The sequence below is a fragment of the Penicillium brevicompactum genome (genome assembly GCF_028827555.1).
Source record: "Penicillium brevicompactum strain IBT 35665 chromosome Unknown utg000006l_segment0_segment0, whole genome shotgun sequence".
Classification (NCBI taxonomy): Eukaryota; Fungi; Ascomycota; class Eurotiomycetes; order Eurotiales; family Aspergillaceae; genus Penicillium; species Penicillium brevicompactum.
This window is the reverse complement of record NW_026623209.1, coordinates 5460666-5481488: the sequence shown is the minus strand read 5'-3', so window position 1 is coordinate 5481488 and position 20823 is coordinate 5460666. Positions and strand designations below refer to the sequence as shown.

The 20823-nt window shown below is 50.2% G+C and overlaps 6 protein-coding genes across 6 annotated transcripts; 2 read left to right on the top strand and 4 right to left on the bottom strand.

The window, feature by feature from the left end:
- Positions 1–57: 57 nt before the first annotated feature.
- Positions 58–2195, bottom strand: N7506_010292 (fungal specific transcription factor domain-containing protein; the record flags this gene model as incomplete). The annotated part of the gene is made up of 3 exons (XM_056959585.1): positions 58–806; positions 857–2039; positions 2106–2195. The coding sequence occupies 3 exons, from the start codon at positions 2193–2195 to the stop codon at positions 58–60; spliced, it is 2022 nt and encodes a 673-aa protein (XP_056808975.1).
- Positions 2196–2996: 801 nt separating this feature from the next.
- On the bottom strand, positions 2997–5179 carry chs3 (putative chitin synthase activator (Chs3); the record flags this gene model as incomplete). The annotated part of the gene is made up of 2 exons (XM_056959584.1): positions 2997–3034; positions 3091–5179. 2 exons carry the CDS (start codon positions 5177–5179, stop codon positions 2997–2999), a joined length of 2127 nt encoding a protein of 708 aa, XP_056808974.1.
- A 3040-nt stretch (positions 5180–8219) lies between these two features.
- Positions 8220–11927, top strand: chsF (chitin synthase CHS3; the record flags this gene model as incomplete). Its single annotated transcript, XM_056959583.1, has 3 exons — positions 8220–10933; positions 10984–11789; positions 11845–11927. 3 exons carry the CDS (start codon positions 8220–8222, stop codon positions 11925–11927), a joined length of 3603 nt encoding a protein of 1200 aa, XP_056808973.1.
- A 1207-nt stretch (positions 11928–13134) lies between these two features.
- N7506_010289 (uncharacterized protein) lies at positions 13135–13428 on the bottom strand (the record flags this gene model as incomplete). The annotated part of the gene is made up of 1 exon (XM_056959582.1): positions 13135–13428. One exon carries the CDS (start codon positions 13426–13428, stop codon positions 13135–13137), a length of 294 nt encoding a protein of 97 aa, XP_056808972.1.
- Positions 13429–13565: 137 nt separating this feature from the next.
- Positions 13566–15875, top strand: N7506_010288 (WD40 repeat domain-containing protein; the record flags this gene model as incomplete). Its single annotated transcript, XM_056959581.1, has 2 exons — positions 13566–14388; positions 14437–15875. 2 exons carry the CDS (start codon positions 13566–13568, stop codon positions 15873–15875), a joined length of 2262 nt encoding a protein of 753 aa, XP_056808971.1.
- Positions 15876–18397: 2522 nt separating this feature from the next.
- Positions 18398–20022, bottom strand: N7506_010287 (putative feruloyl esterase; the record flags this gene model as incomplete). Its single annotated transcript, XM_056959580.1, is given in 3 exon segments — positions 18398–18763; positions 18826–19971; positions 19987–20022. 3 exon segments carry the CDS (start codon positions 20020–20022, stop codon positions 18398–18400), a joined length of 1548 nt encoding a protein of 515 aa, XP_056808970.1.
- Between the last annotated feature and the right edge of the window lie 801 nt (positions 20023–20823).

Here is a 20823-nt window from a genome sequence, read left to right as displayed (position 1 = left end):
AACATGTATAAAATAAGTTCCCCGATCGATCATCAGTTGACACTTGTATTCCCTATATCAAAATCTGTCTGTGACAAGTTCAAAGTCCTCGATGTCAAGGTTCGACAGGAACTGATCGTTTGAATAGCTGGGGAAATTGAGGTCAGGAAAATTGTCGAAAAACAAGTCAAAGTCCTCCAATTCAGAGGAACCAAAAGGACCGGCCGTTGTATCATTGGAATCGGAATGGTTGATTGATCCTAGATGGGTGTTGTTGAGATGGTGTGCACTCTCAGACACGGGTTCTGTTTCCCCCGATGCTTCCCCAACTTCGAAATTCGAGTGATACTGTGTGTTGGTACTCAACTCTAGTGAATTTTGCGACGTATGGCGCAATTCAGGCTGAGAGTTTGATCGGGTGATATCGATTTCATGATCTGTGGAACGTTCCTGATCTATGGTGGGCTGGAAGCTGTTCAACACACGCTTTCCAAGACGAGCCATCACAGCCGCCGACCACCACGTGGTACTTATTTTTTGAAGACATCGGTGAAAATGCCGAAGTTTGGATAGAGAGATATGGCGCACCGACGGTGACCTGGTGGTTCGTAGCTGTTTGTACGTAACCGAGAAGGCAATTGATACAGTGTAACCGATCATTGGCAGCGGAAAGTAGTCGCTGACATCCTGATTGCAACTGAGGGATGCAAGGGTCAATATCGAATGTTCTTGTCGGATGTTTGACATTTGGGACTGTAGACGCCCTTGCAGCCCTTTCGAATGGGTCGACAAAATTACAACAGAATGATAAACAAAATCAAGAGACACTATTGATTTCCAGGTTAGAAAGCACTGACAAGGGTGCAAGGCTTCATACCAAGTTGATCCGCGTCCATATCCCAAGCTTCACACTGTTCAACAAGCTCATCAAATGACGGAAGCTCAAGGTCTCCCTGGTCGGTATCTTTCGTCATCGGTCGGTAATGATGAATTGTCTCCCCCAGTTTATCGGCAATCTTCAGCCAGACTCGGAATGTAGACGGAAACGATGAAACAACATCATCCACCCCTTGGCCTCGGTCTCCGTCATGTATCATCAACGGTCTTCCGTGCATGGCAGCGTTCCATCGGTCCAGACTCCAAAGACACCAAAAAAGGGCCTTGGGAGACTTCAGGGGATGCTGATCGGGTCTCATTAGGTGTAACCCCAAAGTTTGTGCATGATGAATAGCCTGTGCTAAATTTAAGGAACAGTCTTCAGACCCTGTCGTTCCCCATTCATGAAGTGATAGCAATGCCAGAACTTGAATTGTGAGAATCTTTCTCTCAGAGCGCCTGGGAATGCTTTGCAGAAGATCATTATAGAGAACGCTGGTAAACCTTTCAAGACCAAGTGGTTCAGCATGGTGCCCAAGGCACAGAAAGGAGGCGGCAGCTGGATCTTTCGAGGCCACAAGACATATTGCTTGAACAAGGCAGATAGGTTGAGTATCTGCTTTGTATTGATTCCGCACCATTGTCTCATCGAGAATGGGTAACACTGGGTGAATCCGTCGAAAGTAAATGTCTAACAGAGCATCCTGGCTTCTCTTGGGGGGTAAGCGCTCGGAAGGTACGCCATCATCATGCTGGCTTGTCGGCCTTGCCTTGGGTAAAAGAGAGCGCGAAGGTTCTTCGCTCTGTTCAACGGAGTAGTCGTCTGGGCTCAACCACGCTCCCACATCTCCTTTTTGGCAATTACCTTTCTGCAGCCGTAAACCGTCATTTTCCAACAGCGTCGCCATCGGATTTGAATCGCACGCGAAGCGACGGGGCTCTTCTTCAGCCTCCGTAATTGATCTCCCATCTGAGTCATTGGGAGCTGCTATTTCAACTGTTGTATTTTGAAGCTGGACGCCACTTATTATTCCTCGAGGAGGAGATGCTGATCGACTCCGCGTGATTGGATCACGTTTGGATCTCTGTGATGGGGGGCTCTGGCCATCCGAGATGGCAGAGCTGCCCATTGAGCGGGTCGAAGTAGGTGAGTCCTCGTGGGCTTCATTATGGTAGCATCGTTTCTGGTGGAATTAGCTTGGGGCTCGTGCCATGGTAGGAAATTACTTGAAGGTCAACCGATATAGTACCTTTTTGTGGCGACAATAGTTGCACGCACGACGCGCTTGACTTCTCTTAATATTCGCGCCGCTTGATCCAACCAAAAAAGTCAGCTCCATGGTGAAGTTTCGAATTGATAATGTGGTGATCTTTGCGTCGAGTAGTGCGGGGATTATCCGTTTTGGGGGCGGAGCGAAATTACTCTCGCCCCGGTGCGGCGATTTTCCCGATTTGGATGGCCCGACGTCGGATAGAGGCTGGGCATTTGCCACACATCTCTACTTTCTTGGCCTGAGTTAGTTTTTGAATTTGCTTGGATGTTATGTTACTAAAGAGAATCTAGCATGTCTTCAGGGCGTCGGGCTGGTACAATGAAATCAAAATTCATTATAGTCGCGTTGATGTGATGATGAGCATGAAATTTCGGGAGCTTCGTACCCGAGTACTGAACGAGTAATGTAAATGCATATGAAGACATCCTCACTTGTAGAACTACCGATTACACATGGACATATCATACCACCGAAAACGAGAATGAGGGGGTGAGCGGGTAAAATGCCCAATGAGATTGACCAGGAGAAGACCATAGACAGGATGCTGGAGAGAATAAATGTGATCCAAGCCCTAGAAGTAGAGCGACCATAAAATTGAACATGGCACGCAAGATGTGCGAAAGGAGTGGTATAAACAGGCTGGGATGAGAGTTGAAAGGAGAGAAGAAGCATATTGCAATCGAATCAAATGGAAAAAATCAATCGCTCGCAGAATAGCAGTCCCACAAAAGTTCGCAAGTGTATGCAGAGATGATCGAATTATGAATGTATGAACGTGGTTGTGCAAAATGATGGATGTTGACGTGCGAGGAGGCGGGCGTCTCAATTGTAATTGGGACGTTCAACGAAAAAAATGCAAATGTGGGATCAGAAAATGACGAATCGCTTCTGTTTGGGTTTCTCATCTGAGATAGCAAGTCAGCGGTGTAAAATTGCAGATGCAAGGCCATTATAAACTTACTTTCGTCTTGACCTGGATTAGACGGTTGGTCCTTACGCTCGGTTTTTCTCAGCCGACCACCGGTTTTCGCAACTCCAGTGCGAGTAGCCATCACATGCTTCCCATCAGCTGCTGCGCGGATGGTAGCGATTCGATGCTTGGCGCGCTCATCGCCTTGGTCTGCTGCCTTGACATACCAAACATTTGACTCCAAAGGATCTCGGCGGCACCCAATGCCCATTTCAGTAAAGTAGCCAACTGCGTATTGTGCCTTTGCGAGACCAAGATTGGCAGCCTGGAGCGCCCACTCATAGGCCTCGTTCTCGTCCTTTTCCAAAACCGGCTCCGCTCCCACTAGGTACCAGGCGCAAAGGGCCATCATAGCGAGCGGATGGCCGTTTTGTGCGGCGGTAGTGTAGAAATGGATACTCAGGGCTGGATCACGCGGACAATTCAATCGTCCGTGCTCGTAAGCATCGCCAAGTCTGTAGGAGGCCTCAACATGACCCAGCTCTGCGGATTTAGTGAATAGTTGTGCAGCGTAAGTTTCATCCGGAAAGACGTCCTCTCCAAAACCCCTCTCGTGCATAACACCAAGCTCATATGGTCCAGAGTTGTACTGTGCATCTGCAGTTTCTGTCGCACGCTTCATCCACTTAACACCCTCGCGGTAACGCTTACCGAGTCCCATATCGCCAGCAATACAGGCCTTGGCCATACGCATCATGGCACCTGGGTGGTTCTTTGAAGCCGCCTGGCGGTAGAATTGAACCGCGCGGCTTCCATCAACGCGAGAGCCCCAGCCAAACTCGTAACACAAAGCTGTCCGGTAGCAAGCTTCGACGTGGCCGTGTTTACTAGCGGCAAGGAACAGCGGGAATGCACGGTCGTGGTCTTCGTGACCTTTGCTGAATAGTCCGGACGCATATCCGTCGGCAAGGTAGTACTGAGCGAATGGGTAGCTGCGGTCTGCGAGGCGTTGGAGGATAGATTTCGATTCACGAAGGAGCCGAGCTCTGGTGATCGGGCTTGCGTCTTCGAGGTCCACCGATGGCATCTCCCGCATCGAATTTATCATGAATACGGCGAATTCGTAGAGTACTGTTGCTTCGTCTGTTTTCTTGACATTTGCTAGGTACATTTCGAATGTTTCTTTATGACTGAGGAGAGACGCATTGTTGCCGACGGAGGCTTGCAGACGCGAGTTGTCAAATGTTGCTGCTGTCGGACCGGGTTGGGGGTATGATGTGTTAAGCAAGTCGAGGAAAGACGAGGAACGATTGTCGGGGGAAGCATTGGAGTGCCCGGACGGGGACCGGGCGTGCAAATACGGTGACGCAGAGAGGTTTCGTCGATGGCCTCCATTGTCAGAGTTGGCAGAGTGTACGGACAAAGGTCGCGAAAGCCGTGATCGCCGGGCCGCCAGCTTGTCCGTTGAACCAGGAGGCGTTTCCGGGGCGTTTATCACCGGCTTCGCCGACGATTTCGAACTCGAGTTCTGCTGGTGGTGGTAGGCGAGTGGCTCATAATTGTCCGCTGTTGGCACCACGCTATCCAAACTGCCCCTGGAAGAGCTGTTGTAGCTCTGACCCTCGCGCTCCAGGGAGGAGCCACTCTTGTTTGGATTTCCGTGGGCGTTATTCGTCTGCTGGGGTTCCAAAACTGACCACGAACCACTGCTGGCGGGAGTGTGCCCATACGGGTGCGATTGTGGGGCATGTGATGAGTCGCGGCGCGGGGGATGTGAGGGATTCCAGCTCTGCTGGGGCAGCTGCACGGGTTCATCTAGGGACATGTTGACGAACTCCGAGACTTCCAATTGTGGTGTGACGGGTCCATTGTAAGAATCCTCGACGCGAACCGAGGAGGGTTGAATGTCTGCGCCATAGTCGATCTTGACTGGGGAGCGCGGCGAGTTTTGAATAATCGGCGAGGTTTCGGAGTATGATGTATGAATTGGAACTGGTTTTCGGGCGAGATTCAAGCTCTGGGGGCGATCTGTGATGGTGCGCGGTGTTGACCCGTCCGAGGGTACTGGGGGAGTTGATCGGAGGTAAGCCGCCGGCGGTGTTGGCAGGGTCTGGCGGTAGACTGGGGCAGGGCTTGTCATGATGAGAAGGTGAGTACGGAGTACGGGGAATAACGAAAATCAAGGCGAAATCTCCTATCAAGCGGTCCTTATCGCATATAAGTCCGAAGATCCCAGCGAAAAAAGTGGTCCGTCAACAGAGTGGAGCTTGGAGAGAGAGCAGAACAGATCTACTCAGAAGCGAGGGGCAAAGAGTTTCCCAAGGGCCAAGTTCCCCCATTTCGTATTTTCCCCCACTCACTAGTTCCGGTCAAATAGAATATGAGAATGGTGTGAAAAGGTCAAATCGTCGAGTAAAAATACGGAGTACGTCGGTTTTTCCGTTACGCGCCCTAGATGGCTAGGCATCTATTCTTGCATCTCAAATGTCAAGACATAAGCATTCAAGAGACTTGCATCTGATCTGTTTCCTCGTATAACACTCTCCCAAAGTGCCTCTAACAGCGGCTGTGTCCATTGATCTCCATTGGTCTTGTCCCACAAGTCTGACGTCCCCACTCCAACAAAGGCCCCTTGGGCGAAACAGGGCTCCCATCCGAGACATTCTAAGAATAAGTCTGCTCGATGACCTGGCACGCATGTATTGCGAATTTTTCTTTCCTGTTCGCTTGGCACGTAATGGTAAAAACCAAAAAACACCAGATCAGTTCTCACAATGCGGAGGGATTATTAGTTCGTAGACCCCTGGTGGAGACAACTGGGGCATAACTTAAAGTGCAATTACTGCGGCCATTCCGCGTGCGTGGCAACTACAGCCTCTCATCTTGTATATCTGGAACTTTACAAGGTTACGGACAATATCATTAAATTCTCTGACGTCGAAAGGGCTCGAGCTAATCATCGATATTACCGTATATATCACTCCCAATCTAACAACCCCTTCCGCGCTATTTGAATGGTCTGATCCCCCAGCGAAATAAACAACCTTGGAGCCGCGATTGAGTTCGTACCTTGATTTGACGAGAGGGAACTCTCGCACGGCCCGTTTCGCTTCCATGGCGCTATTCATGGGCGAACTCCTTGCGCCGGCGCACGCGTTCAGGTAATGCAGTCAATCACACCGTCTGTATAGAGTAAGCTAAACACGCTACTGTCTACGGTGACCTTGCAATATTGGGAGAATTACATTGACGGATCCATCTGCATGGTTGAAAGTCTGAAGACCCCGAAGGTAAAATTCTGCTGTCCAGGTATACTTCGTACTAGGGGCTTAAATGATGGGTATAATGTGGTCTGATGTTGTGCAAATTGCGTCGAGAAATACGTCAGCATTTCAGCACCTGGACGAGAACCGAATAACGTGGCCCCGACAAATATAGCACACCGTAGGCTTCCTGATCGCTTCCAATGCTGAGGCTGATCCGCTAGCTCCGCTAAATTCCAGACAGATCCGTCCCAGATTGCTTCTTCGATTGGAGCGACAATAACGGAGCACGGAGTAGGGAAAGGGAAAGAATATTTTCGGATGTTTGTGATACGTTATACATTCTATTCAACGTTCTGGGTGGCTGGGTCAGTCTGGAGGCTTGGGCACTTGGGCAGTTGAGGAGCTTGTTTACCGCAGCGAGATATGATTCGGGAAGTCCATGGATAATGCATGTGCGCTCTGGTGATGTACTCCGTATACTCAGGTGGATTCTGGGGAGGGATGATCGCCCGGCAAGTGTCGATCACTTTGGTTGGTTTAAAAAGTCATGGCGAAGGCTGTTTCCTATGAAGGTTTATTCAGTTCCCTCGCAATAACCCAGGAATGGATCCATGGATGTGGTGAGATTCAAAGTATATCTTCCGTGGCTTTTTACTTTTGAACTATACATATATCAGATCGTCATCGCAACTCTTATGTCGGTCAGAATCACCAGGTAGCACAACCCTCACGCCACGTCTGAGTTAATGTCTTGTCCAGTATTCATGCATCGATGGTGCCCAGGTGAATGGTCCTCAAATGGTAGAATTAGCCTTGCGGCGACTTTCGTTCAATCGCAGCCACGGGGTGCTCGGTCCAGAGATCATATTAAAGATGCATCACAAACTTTTTGACTCGCGGACCCCTGTCAGGGGAGCTTCAAGCCAGTATTGAGTATTGAGGATACAATACTTCATAAAAGACCGGGGACGAGCGCGTGGCATTTAGAGCTATCTGAGTGGAGCCATGGAACAAAAGAGAGGCTAAGCCCGAAGAGGGCCCCACGAGAGCCCCGTGATCAAGTCCCTCGGCTCCTCTTCCCCTCTGCAACGTTGTTATTCGGCGTTCCATGGGTTTCGAGTCATTTTTCACTCATTTTTCATTCTTTTTGAGTCGGCTAGAGTCTCTAGTCTCTATTCCCTAGTCTCCTGATACCATTGAATTTTTACTCCGTAGTTCCATTTGGGTTAACCTGTTCCGTGGCAGGGGTAATTTATGATACCCCAAACATAAGACATTGCCCCTAGTTACCTGAGTGACCTCGCCCAGTTACGGTTGACATATTAATCAAAACAAGCTAACCTATCCAAGCCTTGAGGCAAGGCCTGGAGGCGCTAAAGTCCCGTGTACTCCGTACTTTGTTTAGTCTTGACCCTGACCCTTCCTTGTCTTGTATTCTCCAGAATCTGTGAAAAGGAGAAAAATCAAGATACACATCTTGATCTTGTGTTGTTCCACTGTCGATCCCTCATCTGAGATAGTGACGTTGGGTGGGACTTTGTTTATTCTCCACCCTCGAAACTCGTTGCACCGGCCGACCGGGACACTTTTGCTGCATCTCATCTTCAGATCAACCTACGCTAATTGCTGGTCAATCGAGCAAGGTAGATACCGGAGACATACGGCATCGAAGGGTTTTTTTTCTTGCATAGATTCCTAGAATCGCATGGTGGCATTGTTCGGGACCGCGCATTTGACATGTTTCAGTCAGCAATCGGCAGCTCGAGACTCTGAATATATCCACCCCAACCTGTGGATGAGTGGTCATCTTTGAACCGTAAGTGCGCCTGTGGTGAGAATTCAATTCAATTTCCGGAAAAAAAAAAACATGGCGCGGTGATGGTTGACCTCGTATCGCTTATCACTAGTCAGAATATGTCTTTACCTCAAAGACCTGGCAAAGCCTCACCCCGTCGAGAGGAAGCCCGCGCATTTCGTGAACCCTCCCGCCGTCGCCGACGAGATACCGACTCGGGAGCCTACAGTGACGACCCCACTTCTCCTTCACACCGGCACCGTCGCCGACACTCTCACAGCCACCGAAGAGGAATGGATACCGACGAAGAGCGCATGGAGCGGGGCGGCGAGGTGCGACGAAAAAAGAGCATGGTCAAACCGGAGCGCCGACGAGAAGACCGCGACCATCCAAATTACCACTACCGCCAACGGTCGCATCAAATGTCAACATTCCCATCAAACACAGGAAATGATCCGCTTTTGGACCACCGAGATGGCGAAGCGGAGACAAATAGCTCGCGCAGCGTAGAATCAAAGAAGGACGGGCTTTATGGCGCGCGAGGAAATGTCAATAAGCCGATGGAGCGGGTACCCAGCAGGCATCGCTCCAAGAAGAAGAAGAGAGGATCGCGACGATCGTCAAAAGGTGCTTCTGCGGATGAGAAACGGCGACAGAAGGCGATTGAGCAGAGTGGTCCACCCGAGCTATGGCCTACCTATTGCGCAGTGCTCACATTCTTCATCCCGGACTTTGTTCTGAAGTGTTTCGGCATGCCACAGAAGGAGCAGCGCACTGCCTGGCGAGAGAAGATTGGCCTGATCAGTATCATTCTCATGATAGCCGCCTTCGTCGGTTTCCTGACCTTTGGTTTCACTGCCACTGTCTGTGGGTCTCCTCCAGTTCGTCTGAAGGTCAACAAAGTCAACTCCAACTATATGATCTTCCATGGAAAGGCGTACGATCTGTCTGGATCAACCCATCCCGCTGTGGAGGGCATTCCCGCGGGCACCAACGTGCTCTACGATCTGCCACACAAATACGGTGGCCAAGATGGCAGTTTCTTCTTCCAGCAGGTCAACGGTGCTTGCAAAGGATTGATCACCGCAAAGTCAGGCGGAGATATCCCCACCAACTCCGATGGGGATTTGGGATGGTATTTCCCATGCGCCCCATTCAACCAAGACGGTTCATCCAAGCCGAATTTGACGGTCGATAACTACGTGGGTTGGGCCTGCCATACCAGCAAATCAGCGCGCAATCCATTTTACACACTTTCCAGCGACGGAGATGTTTACTACACCTGGGAAGATACCAAGAACAAGAGCCGAAACCTCGCCGTGTACTCGGGCAACGTGCTCGACCTCGACCTACTCGCTTGGTTCGACACCACCCAGGTCTCGTATCCGTCCCAATTTGACCAGCTTCGCACAAACCCCGATGTTCGCGGCGTTGATCTCACCTACTATCTTCAAAGCGGAGCTGACAAGAAGCTCGGAAAATGTCTCACGCAGATTATTAAGGTGGGCAGTATTGACACCGACACGGTCGGTTGCATCGCGTCCAAGGTTGTGCTTTACGTCTCTCTGATCTTTATTCTCTCGATTGTGGTCGTCAAATTCGCCTTCGCTCTGCTATTCCAATGGTTCTTGGCCCCAAGGTTTGCCGCGCAGACTACAAGTATGGCCTCTGACGCCAGGACCCGTAACCAGCAGATTGAAGACTGGTCCAACGATATCTATCGACCTGCTCCTCGAATTACCGACCCAGTTTCTTCCGATCGTATGAGCAAACGCGCCAGCTTTTTGCCCACCACGTCTCGATTCTCTAGCCCCTACAATGTCAGCAGCAGCAGCGGTAGCAAGCAGAGGCCTATCTACGTCACCATGGCGAGCCAGAACTCTACTTCACGACTGATGCCAAGCTCGAACCCCGGAACGATGTACAAATTGAGTCACAATGGCAGTGGAGGGACGCTGAGTGCTGAAAATTCTCGCAATAACCATGCCGCCAGTCGGACGAGTCTACATCCCCCAGGACAAGACCCCGGCTATGCGACCCTCTCGACCGACCACGAAGGCCCTGGACCTGCTGGTTTCATCCACGAGGCTGTCGTACCCCAACCACCTCCTGAATGGCAGCCATTTGGCTACCCTCTTGCACACTCCCTCTGCCTGGTCACTTGCTACTCCGAGGGTGAAGAGGGTATTCGATCGACTTTGGATTCCCTTGCCACAACAGACTATCCAAACAGCCACAAGACGATTCTTGTCATCTGTGACGGTATCATCAAGGGTAAAGGAGAAGAGTTTTCGACACCGGATATTGTACTCGGCATGATGAAAGATCCTTTCGTCCCCATGGACGAGGTTCAGCCTTATTCCTACGTGGCTGTGGCCACTGGATCTAAGCGACACAACATGGCCAAGGTTTACACAGGATTCTACGACTACGGCGACACCTCCATCATTCCCACCGAAAAACAACAGCGTGTTCCCATGATGGTTGTTGTCAAGTGTGGCACTCCCCAGGAATCCACCCAATCGAAGCCCGGTAACAGAGGCAAGCGCGACAGTCAAATCATCCTAATGTCGTTCCTCCAGAAGGTCATGTTCGACGAACGTATGACAGAGCTCGAATTCGAGATGTTCAATGGCATGTGGAACGTCACTGGCATACCACCAGACTTCTATGAGGTCGTTTTGATGGTCGACGCCGATACCAAAGTCTTCCCTGACAGTCTAACCCACATGGTCTCGGCTATGGTGAAGGATCCCGAGATTATGGGTCTTTGCGGCGAGACCAAGATTGCCAACAAAACCGACAGTTGGGTAACCATGATCCAAGTTTTCGAGTAAGCCTAATCCCCCTGTGTAACCATTCCACCCCACTTATCAGAAGCAGGTACTTCATCTCCCATCATCAAGCGAAATCGTTTGAGTCTATCTTCGGTGGTGTGACCTGTCTTCCGGGATGCTTCACCATGTACCGCATCAAGGCCCCGAAGGGTGGCCAGAATTACTGGGTGCCCATCCTTGCCAACCCGGACATCGTCGAACACTACTCGGAGAACGTGGTTGATACGCTGCACAAGAAGAATTTGCTTCTGCTCGGCGAGGATCGATACCTCACCACCCTCATGCTCAAGACCTTCCCCAAGCGCAAGCAGATCTTCGTCCCGCAGGCCGTCTGCAAGACTGTGGTCCCCGACGCTTTCATGGTCCTACTCTCCCAACGCCGCCGCTGGATCAACAGTACCGTACACAATCTCTTCGAACTGGTCCTCGTCCGCGATCTGTGCGGCACATTCTGCTTCAGTATGCAATTCGTCATCTTCATCGAACTCGTCGGAACACTGGTCCTCCCTGCCGCTATCTCCTTCACCATTTACGTCGTCATCTCCTCTATTGTCAACCGGCCCGTCCAGGTCATCCCGCTTGTCCTCCTCGCTCTGATCCTCGGTCTTCCCGGTGTCTTGATTGTCGTCACCGCGCACAGACTGGTCTATGTCCTCTGGATGCTGATCTACCTCATTTCACTCCCTATCTGGAACTTCGTCTTGCCAACCTATGCGTTCTGGAAATTCGACGATTTCAGCTGGGGTGATACCCGTAAGACAGCGGGCGAGAAGGATAAAGGTCACGGTGATGCGGAGGGCGAGTTCGATAGTACCAAGATCACGATGAAGAGGTGGCGAGATTTCGAAAAAGGTAAAGCTTCCGCGCTCAAACCCCCTCCATCGGATTTGTTCTAACGTGTTTCCAGAACGCCGCTTGCGCACAACGTGGGCGCAGCAGCCTCATCCTTCTGATTATCCATCGCACTACGAGCCTTACTCGCATTATTAACGAAAGTGAACGCAATCTAGCGCTGATTCATCTTGTTTCTCTTTTGATTTCTTGTCCTTTTATTCAACCTGGGCCCTACTTCATATGGACGCATCTCATTTCGATGTGATTTATTCTCCCATTTACATAACGGCGTTCAGTCATCATAATACAGCACGGAGTGGGCTTGACAGCGTTGCACGACTCACGAGGGATTATGCTTATGAGTGCTGTTTCTTCTTCTCTTTTTTCCGCGAGCTTTTCGCAGCTCTTTTTTAATGGGCATTATCGGATTTGTTGATTATTTTCCTTTGGTCCGACTGTGCTGAGGACGCATGTAGATAATGAATATGTGAAACATAAGCATGAACGACTATAAGCGTAACCGGAATAAGCGAAGATATATGCAGCACGAATTCCAAGGTTCACATGTTGAGTAGGCCCCCCTTGTTGCTGATTCGGGCTCTTCAGCCCAATACAAGATCAAAGCGCAGGTCACCGGGCTTGACCGGGTTGGATCTGCAATGCGTCCCTCCCTGCATTATTATTTACATATGCGAGGTTGAATCTATAGATCAGTTAGAATGACGAAAGTAGTTGAGAGTATACTCCGTCCTCCCGGGGGCTATGCTCATTGATAGATCACCGTGGACCCGCTGACTAAAGACAAAAGTCCCCGGCACGATTTCCCCCTCGTTCTGATGTGATTCGGTCTGAATATCCTCAACTTTGACATCCTGGCATCCTGGCATCCTGGCATCCTGACAGGCATCAGGATCTTTGCACTGCATTTCTTTGGCATCTTTGCTCTGGATCGGTGGATTGAAGTGTCGCCTGCAGTCCCCTTTCACTGCTTATGGGCCTCGTTGCTTATAGTGACGTTCTCCACGTTCTCACCCGCCACGTTCTGGGAAGACTAATCCCTTCCACTTCGGTCATTCCTTGCGTCCGACCATTTATTTCCCAGGCGCGGAAAACTGTACCGCGCATTGATCGCTTGATGGTCATGCTCTTTAGGACTAACGATCAGCCCGCATTCTCGTTCATCTAACGTCTTCTCTATTCCGTACATCTTAATCTTTACCTCCCCCTCACCCCCCTTCGATCGCGTTTCCCGGCCCTATCGCGGTTGACTCGGCATTGCTGTTTCGCCCGCGTCCCGCATACCTCTCAGCGGGCACCGAGTACGCCACCTCTGCAGTGTGGTTAGCACCCCCACACTGGCGAGTCAGCAGTCAGCTGCGAGGCGACCGAAGACCTGCCCGAAAACCAGTTGCCAGGATTGGTGGTTTCCGATAATAACCTTGGAAGTTGAAGCACGGTCGCCCCGCTGCCTCACTGGACCGTTCCTCACCGTTGTACCACCAACTGCTGTCCGCCATCCCTGCCATCCACCCTTTTGGGACGTGATCATCCGTCCACTCGCTGCACGGTGCCTGGAGCGGAATCTCAGAACCGAAACAATTACTTTGGGTCTTACGACTTCGGACTGATCCTTTTCTAGCTCGGCTCGACTTTTCATGGCGGACGATGCTTCATTTCAGTAACTGTCACTCTGCCTCAAATAGTTCGTCCGACCTCGCTGCCCACTGTCGAGATCGCCCATCGTCGCGCCATGTGGCTTATGATATCAGCCCTGCGTCAGGTCCACCGCGAGTCATGAACCCTCCTCCCTCCTCTATGGACAGATCATCCGCCCGGGAAGACGATGCGTCGACCCTAAATTCGACCCCACGTTCGGATATTTTTTCCAGCGACGACCGCTCGACTCCAGCTTCAACCGGTATGGCTTCCGATGTCGATCGCCATTTACATGATGTTGGCGTTGCAGCGCTTGCTGCTGTGTCACAGTACCCACATGCTGTGAACGATCACAGTGGTTCCTTTCTTGTGTCGGAGATTGTCAACGCCGTGACGAGCGCTGGCAGTCCGCCCGACCACCGGCTTTTAGACTCAGTGAGCTCTTTGCTACCGGGTCGAGGTTATACCAACACGCAATCTGGATCTCAATCACTGGCTGGACCGGTTTTTGCTTTTGGTCACGGGTCACTTTCGGGTGGCGACCTGAATATTGATGGCATGGTTCAAAGTTCGCTTCATCGCACCGCCGGTCGGCAGGGGATCGTGATTGAAAAGGACAGTGATATGTATTATCACAAGGATATGGCCATGGAATTCGAGTCTACGACCATGCAGCAGCCTTCATCTCCCTCGTCGGAATCAGATGATGAGTTCGAAGATTTTATCCGATTCTACCCGGATGAGGAAGAGCATCACAACTTGCGCAAGCAATACCCGACACAGCCTGATGCTGAGATGGCAGACTTTGATTTGGATGACTTCTATAAGACCATCAACTACGAGGATATTGATATTGATCTACCTCAACCACTCGGGGTTGCTGTTTCCGATCCTATGGAGACTCACGCCGCCGAGCAACCTGAACCTGGCCCACATCCAGCAACCATCATACACACTTCAAGTAAGATACTCGTCCAGCATAAAGCGACATTTGACTAATATTTCCCAGCTTATGAAAGAAACCTTACCGTTGATGAATTCATCCAACGCTGGATGGTTCAAACAAATGTCATTCCTCGCGGATTCCACTCCGAGAGTCGAATTCCACCACAGCTTCGCCCGTTATCAAAGATGATCAGCTGGGATCCCCCTCGGGAGACTCTCCGCCCCCACGGGTGGAGACGGGAATTCTATGATCTCCAGCAAATCCCGTGGACAGAAACTCTACGAGTCAAGCGATCCGATGCGAGGGCGATGCGCGACAGCTGGTACACCTCGTACCACAACTTGGATTACTCGCATCTCAGTCACGCGAAGCGTCTTCCGCTGAGTGAAACCGCTTTCCGAGAAGGTTCCATGCACACTTCGCACAAGGCTTCTATTGAACACTTCCAGCTTCGCAATCTGATGTCGGCTCCTGCTTACAACACCGTCCACTTTGCCTCACGCTCAAAGGTGCTCTCGTGGACTCCGTCTACCGGGGATGCACGCTGTCTCATTGATCTTAGTCAACCTGATCCGGACTCGGGCTTCTTGGGTCCAGTCAAAATCTCCACCATGAAGACAGCCCATGGCCTTACAATCGCAGGCGGCTTCTGCGGGGAATACGCCTTACACAGCTCAAGAGGCGGCGCTGGCATCAAGGGCCTTGTAACCCCCGACTTTAATGACGGCATCACAAACCATGTCGACGTTGTTCCGAGCCGCACTGGTCCTTCCCCATTGGGCATTTTCGCCTCCAACGATAAACACCTCCGCATTCTTGATACAGAGACAAACGTCTTCCTGTCCGACCAAGAACTATCCCAACCGATAAACTGCACCGCCACATCCCCTGATTCCCGTCTTCGTGTAGTCATCGGTGATTCACCAGACGCATGGGTCATTGAATCCGAGACTGGTCGACCCGTGCACCCCCTTCGCGGTCATCGTGACTTTGGTTTCGCCTGCGCTTGGTCCCCAGATATGCGCCACATCGCAACCTCAAACCAAGACAAAACCGTGATTATTTGGGACGCGCGCACCTGGCGGCCCCTTGAAACAATCGACTCCGACGTCGCAGGTTATCGTTCCCTGCGCTTCTCTCCTGTCGGTGGCGGCCCGCGAACACTACTCTGCACAGAGCCCGCGGACCGTATCTCCATCGTCGACGCCCAGCTTTTCCGCTCGCGCCAGGTCCATGACTTCTTTGGTGAAGTCGGCGGAGCTGATTATTCCCCTTGTGGTAGCGACATCTGGGTCGCTAACACTGATCGACATTTTGGTGGCTTCATGCAATATCAGCGTCGGCAGTGGGGCCAGCGCGTTGGACTGACGGACCTTCCGAATGAGTGGTCCTTGGAGGATGATCTGGAGGATGATTCCAGGTGCCTCCTGAGTGCGAAGGAGCGACGCTTGCGATTCCTGAGGAATTTATCGGATGAGGAACATGATTCGTTGATCCTCTAGCTTGTTCGGCGTGCTTTTTCTTTCTTGTTTCCAGGATATTTGTTTCGTTCCCTCCTTTTTTCCCCGCTTGGCTTCAGTCTTCTTATTTTTTTATACTTTTGGGTTGGTATTCTTTGCGCATTTCCATTTGCATCTGATACCCTGGGCTTTGGCGTTGGTGGCTTTTTTACATGTATCTATCGTTCTTCGCAAGTATTGAATATGGATCTTTATTTGAAGCAGTCTCATTCCGTTCAGCAAATCGCATTGCCTGGATGTGGCGCTGGGGCCCAGACATACCCCTGATAGGTAACCATGGAAGTTATCAAGGAGTCTTCCAAGGTTCTCAAAACCACGAGGAAGACATAAATTCCAAGGCTACGAGGTTATCTGGGAGTGGCCACATCCAAGTAGGTCTCCCAAGGTTCGGGGTGGTCTCGCACAGTCGACCCACATTTTCTTCCTGGTTCGGCACTAGAACCGAAGCCCCTAGGCTGCTTCAATGAAGCTTGAAATTTTTTGGATCTGGGACCCGTAAAACTCAAGTTCCTGAGTAGTACTCCTTGTACTAGTAATAACTAGCCTCCCTACGGAGCACTCTCCCAAAATCTGCGGCACAAGCGCAACCAAACCCAGCAGATCCACATAAGCACCTTTTATAGGGGCGCTAGCTCTCTCCTGGATCTACCATCGCGCCTGGCTCCAAATTTGTACTTTCGACCTGAGAAAGCAGGGTTCTCCTTGTCATTTTCTCCCGACGGCACTCTCAATCCAATCTGAAATGGATAATGGGGCACCTTCATATGCTACAAGCAGGTCTCGACGGTCACACCGAAAGTCTCGTCTAGGATGTGGCAATTGCAAGACGCGCCGGGTCAAGGTAAGCCATTATCATATTCTGCCGGCTTGGTATTGATCGAGTACAGTGTGATGAAACCGAGCCTGTTTGCAACAATTGTTTACGCCACTCAATAGAATGCGATTATGGCCAACCACCAAGTCGCTCGATCGGCTCTGTCTCCAACCCAAAGAGTGATCAACGCCTGAAGTCTCAACGAAAGCAGACGACAGATTTGCTTTCATATCCTCGTCACAGTCAGAGTTCGCCGTACCCAAGCGAGCACGGCGTGAGACTGCCCTCAAAAAAACAAAACCTCTTCCTCCTACAGACACGGAGACAGCCGTGGCGCCAAGACCATTCCAATTCTCCGTCACTGACATGGCCCTATTTCATAATTGTTTCTCAGCAGACGATTTGAAACACCATATGCCAGATGAACTCGTGCGGCTCGGATTCTCGGTTCATTATGTGCTACGCTTGCTCCTAGCAGTTTCGGGGTTTCACATGAAAAGAAAACCCTCTCGAAGTAATATCAACATACATCAGTTTTCAGAGCCGGATGTGGATTTCGGCGCTGAAGCGGAACGCCATTTGAGAATCGCAATCCAAGAAGTCGCAACCACAACACCTCAACTAAATCAGGCAAACAGTCACTCGCTGTATATCGCTTCGATTTATATATTCATCTGTTCCCTCGCGAGGGGACCACAACGCGGAGAGTATTTGGCATTTCGAGATGATGGGGACATGCCATCTCTGCAGCTTTTCCTTGGTGTTCGGTCCATTTTGGAGGCCGCCAACAGACTTGGAACGTCCGAAGGGATCTCCCAACTACACTCCAGTCCGAGCCAAGATAGCCCCTTGGAAACAGAGGCAGGATCAGAAAGTACCACTATAAGTCCTTCTTATGGGTTCAACCATCATAATTTCCAAGAGTCTTACTCATATTGGCAACCATTGAACGATCTACAGTCACTCATGAATAACACGTTCGAACAAAGCGATCCTTGCTATTCGACATACCAAGGTGTATTCAAATCACTTTGCTCAACTTACGATGCTATAATGGGGGTCAACGCTGCCCTCGGCCCGGATCTTTGGCCTCAAATTTTCGGCTGGCTTTATGGACTGCCGGATATTTTGGTGCATGATATGCAAAGGAAACACCCTGTTGCACTTTTGCTGATCTCTTTTTTCTCTGTTCTTTTGAACGAACTTGACTCGGTCTGGTTCATTACAGGTTGGCCGCGTCATATTGTTTGTGGAGTGTCGGATAATTTAGACGACTACCATCGCAAGTTTCTTACTTGGCCTTTACACAAACTCGGGCTTGTATAACGTCTTGCAAGTTTTTCAAGGTTGTTTAATTTTGACTGTTCTATCAGATTACTTAAGTAATATCCGGGACATCAAAAAAAGAAAGAAAGAACCTTGGAATGATGTTCGATAAGACAAGTAAGAATAAGACCAACAGCAACTGCGGCAATGATGAACAAAAGAATAGATAGAACAAGACGAAGAAGAACTTCCATGGTTTGGGACGAGGAAGAGGACAACACGAAGTGTGTTGATCATAACCTCGGAAGTTGAGTGACTCTCACATCCACCCGTGGACATATATTCCAAGGGTCGGTGCTCAGTATCGGGCGTAAGAACTCCGACCCGGTGAGTTCAACCTTGGAAGTGAATCCTCTCTAAGGTTTCACTGAGACAACTTGGCATGCAACAATGGCTTCATTGTCGCATTGCAAGAGCAAGAGAAGCTACTGGCTTCAGACACATTGCCGCCATTGTATACTTGCTTCGCTGGGTATGGACAGAGAATTCTTGACTGTTCAACGCCATCTGTGCCGTTGAATTTGACAGGCAATTTATCAGGGACAGTGCCATCTTCCACCCAGCTCCGGAGCGCATCAAAAGTGGTAAGAGGCTGTCCGCCAATTCCCCCAGAACAATGACCAAGACCAGGAGCCTCAAAGTATCGATAGAAGCTCTGAATATCAGGCACAACCTCGTTAACTGCGCGATAATAGTGCTCTGAGCTCTTGGTTGGGATGGACTCGTCGGCCTATTGAATGATTAGAAACGTTTGCGGGAAATTTGAGGTTTAATGTTAAGGTCAACACGAACCATTCCATGGTAAGAAATGAGTTTTCCACCAGCGTTCTTGAACTCCGTAAGATCCGGGTCATCAGCGTTTAGCAGACCAGCATATTCTTGAACAGCATGGTGGAAAAGCACATCGTATTCCTCGTGGCTTGCATTCAGTATGTCGAAGTCCTTGTTCTTTGCCACGAACAATCGGAACCAAAGATCTTGGCCTGTCGTATTTGTTCCTGGCACGGCACCAAACGAGCTGATGTCTGCACCCCGATTGTATCCGTACCAGAGGGGGTTGCCTTTAGAAGTCCGAGGCCCCGACCAAGCTGCATTAGCGACCAGAGCTGCGCTCCTGCTAACATGCATCGTTTTGCGAGTGGATTCGCAATAAAAGGTTTTGTTGACGACAGAGTGGGCGCTGAAATCACACTGATTTGGGTCGGAAATTATTCCATCCACAACACCATCTTTGGCATCACATTTTTTGATGGCTTCCGATGTAATAAAGTCAAGTTCGCAAGCTAGAGGTGTACTCGAGTTCGCCCATCCTTCAATCAAAAGTGGATAGTAGACGGAAGAGGCAAGCTGGGTCCAGGACAATGCTGGAGCAGAGGCGGCAATACCATCATATGCAGTTGGATATCTCTGAGCAAGCATGAGCCCCTGTCTCCCACCTTGAGAGCACCCACTCCAGTATGAGTACTTGGGGTTCTGACCGTAAAAGCTTTTGGCAAGACTTTTCCCGATGATCGCTTGATCGTTCAAGGAAACATAGCCGAGGTTCTGAACATCATAGAGATTGACGTTGCCGGGACTTACCAAAGCCCATGGCTCTGGGGAACCAGCGTCACCCAGTCCAGCATCCGTTGTTGTCGTAGCGTATCCCTCTGCAATAGCCCCAGACATGAAGAATTCCGACAAGACGAAGCGACCAGCTGACCAGCCCCCGCCTCCTGTTGCTTGGAGTCGATGATTCCATTTCTGAGGTAGCCACGTCTCCACGGTAATCAAGTCATCATGTCCCGGGTGGGTGTATTGGACGGTGATGTTGCAAAATTCGGCATTTTGAAGGGCAGCGTTGCCGTGGTTGTAATTAAATGCCGAGGGGACATAGGTTGTATAGTTGGTAACCCATGACGCAGAGAGCGAAAGTATCTCTGCACCGAATACCACCGGCTATGTGATGTTGACAGGCGAGCAGGACATGCTATGGGCTTCCAACATCATTTTGACCAAGAAATAAATGGGTCGCAGGGAGATGGAAAGAATAAATCAGAAATCAAACCGTCCTCTCTAGAAGTGGCTCACTGTGCCTTTTATGGTGGCACTTGCATGTTTGACAATTTATTTTAATCGATTCTTGTTCGCGTGTAGATTAATTCAATCCAAGGAGTACGAACTGCCTGTTTCGGAAAAGCCCAGAAAAGACATCACTTGGAGCGCCGGTTTTCCCCCCATTCATTGCCACTCATACCCACATCGCCCACGCATGTTGGAGTCCAATAAAGCCAGACCGGTATAGCTCTTCTACCAAGCCGCAAGGAAAAGCCATCCTCCCGTTTTCCCAGGGTTTTTCCCCCAATGAAAGTGATTTAGTTTCGGAGCCCAGTCATAAGACCCAGAGACTAGTTGAGAAACCATGACTTTCTCATATTCTAGGCCACGGTATCCCTCATAAACTTTTGGAGATCTACACACCGTAGCCAGATTGAGGAGATTCGTTTCATTCTATTTGCCCGAGGCCTAATTTTACAGTAGAGAATTCTTCAAAGAATCTCCACCTACTTGTTGTCGGAGGGTCTAGTTTGTAGCTTGTTTCCAAGTAGCGTGCCACAGACCCACTTTATCCGTTTCTCGTGGTCATTGTCTCCACAATGCTCTCTCATCATTGGCTGCCATCCGCAAAACGAACGCGAACTTCCCAATCGGGTCAAAAATGTTGATCAGCAGTATGAAATTTGGTTTCCTCTAGTATTGCTAAGAAAGCCCTACTATGCCGTTGTCTGCGACTATAAGACCATGGGAGCT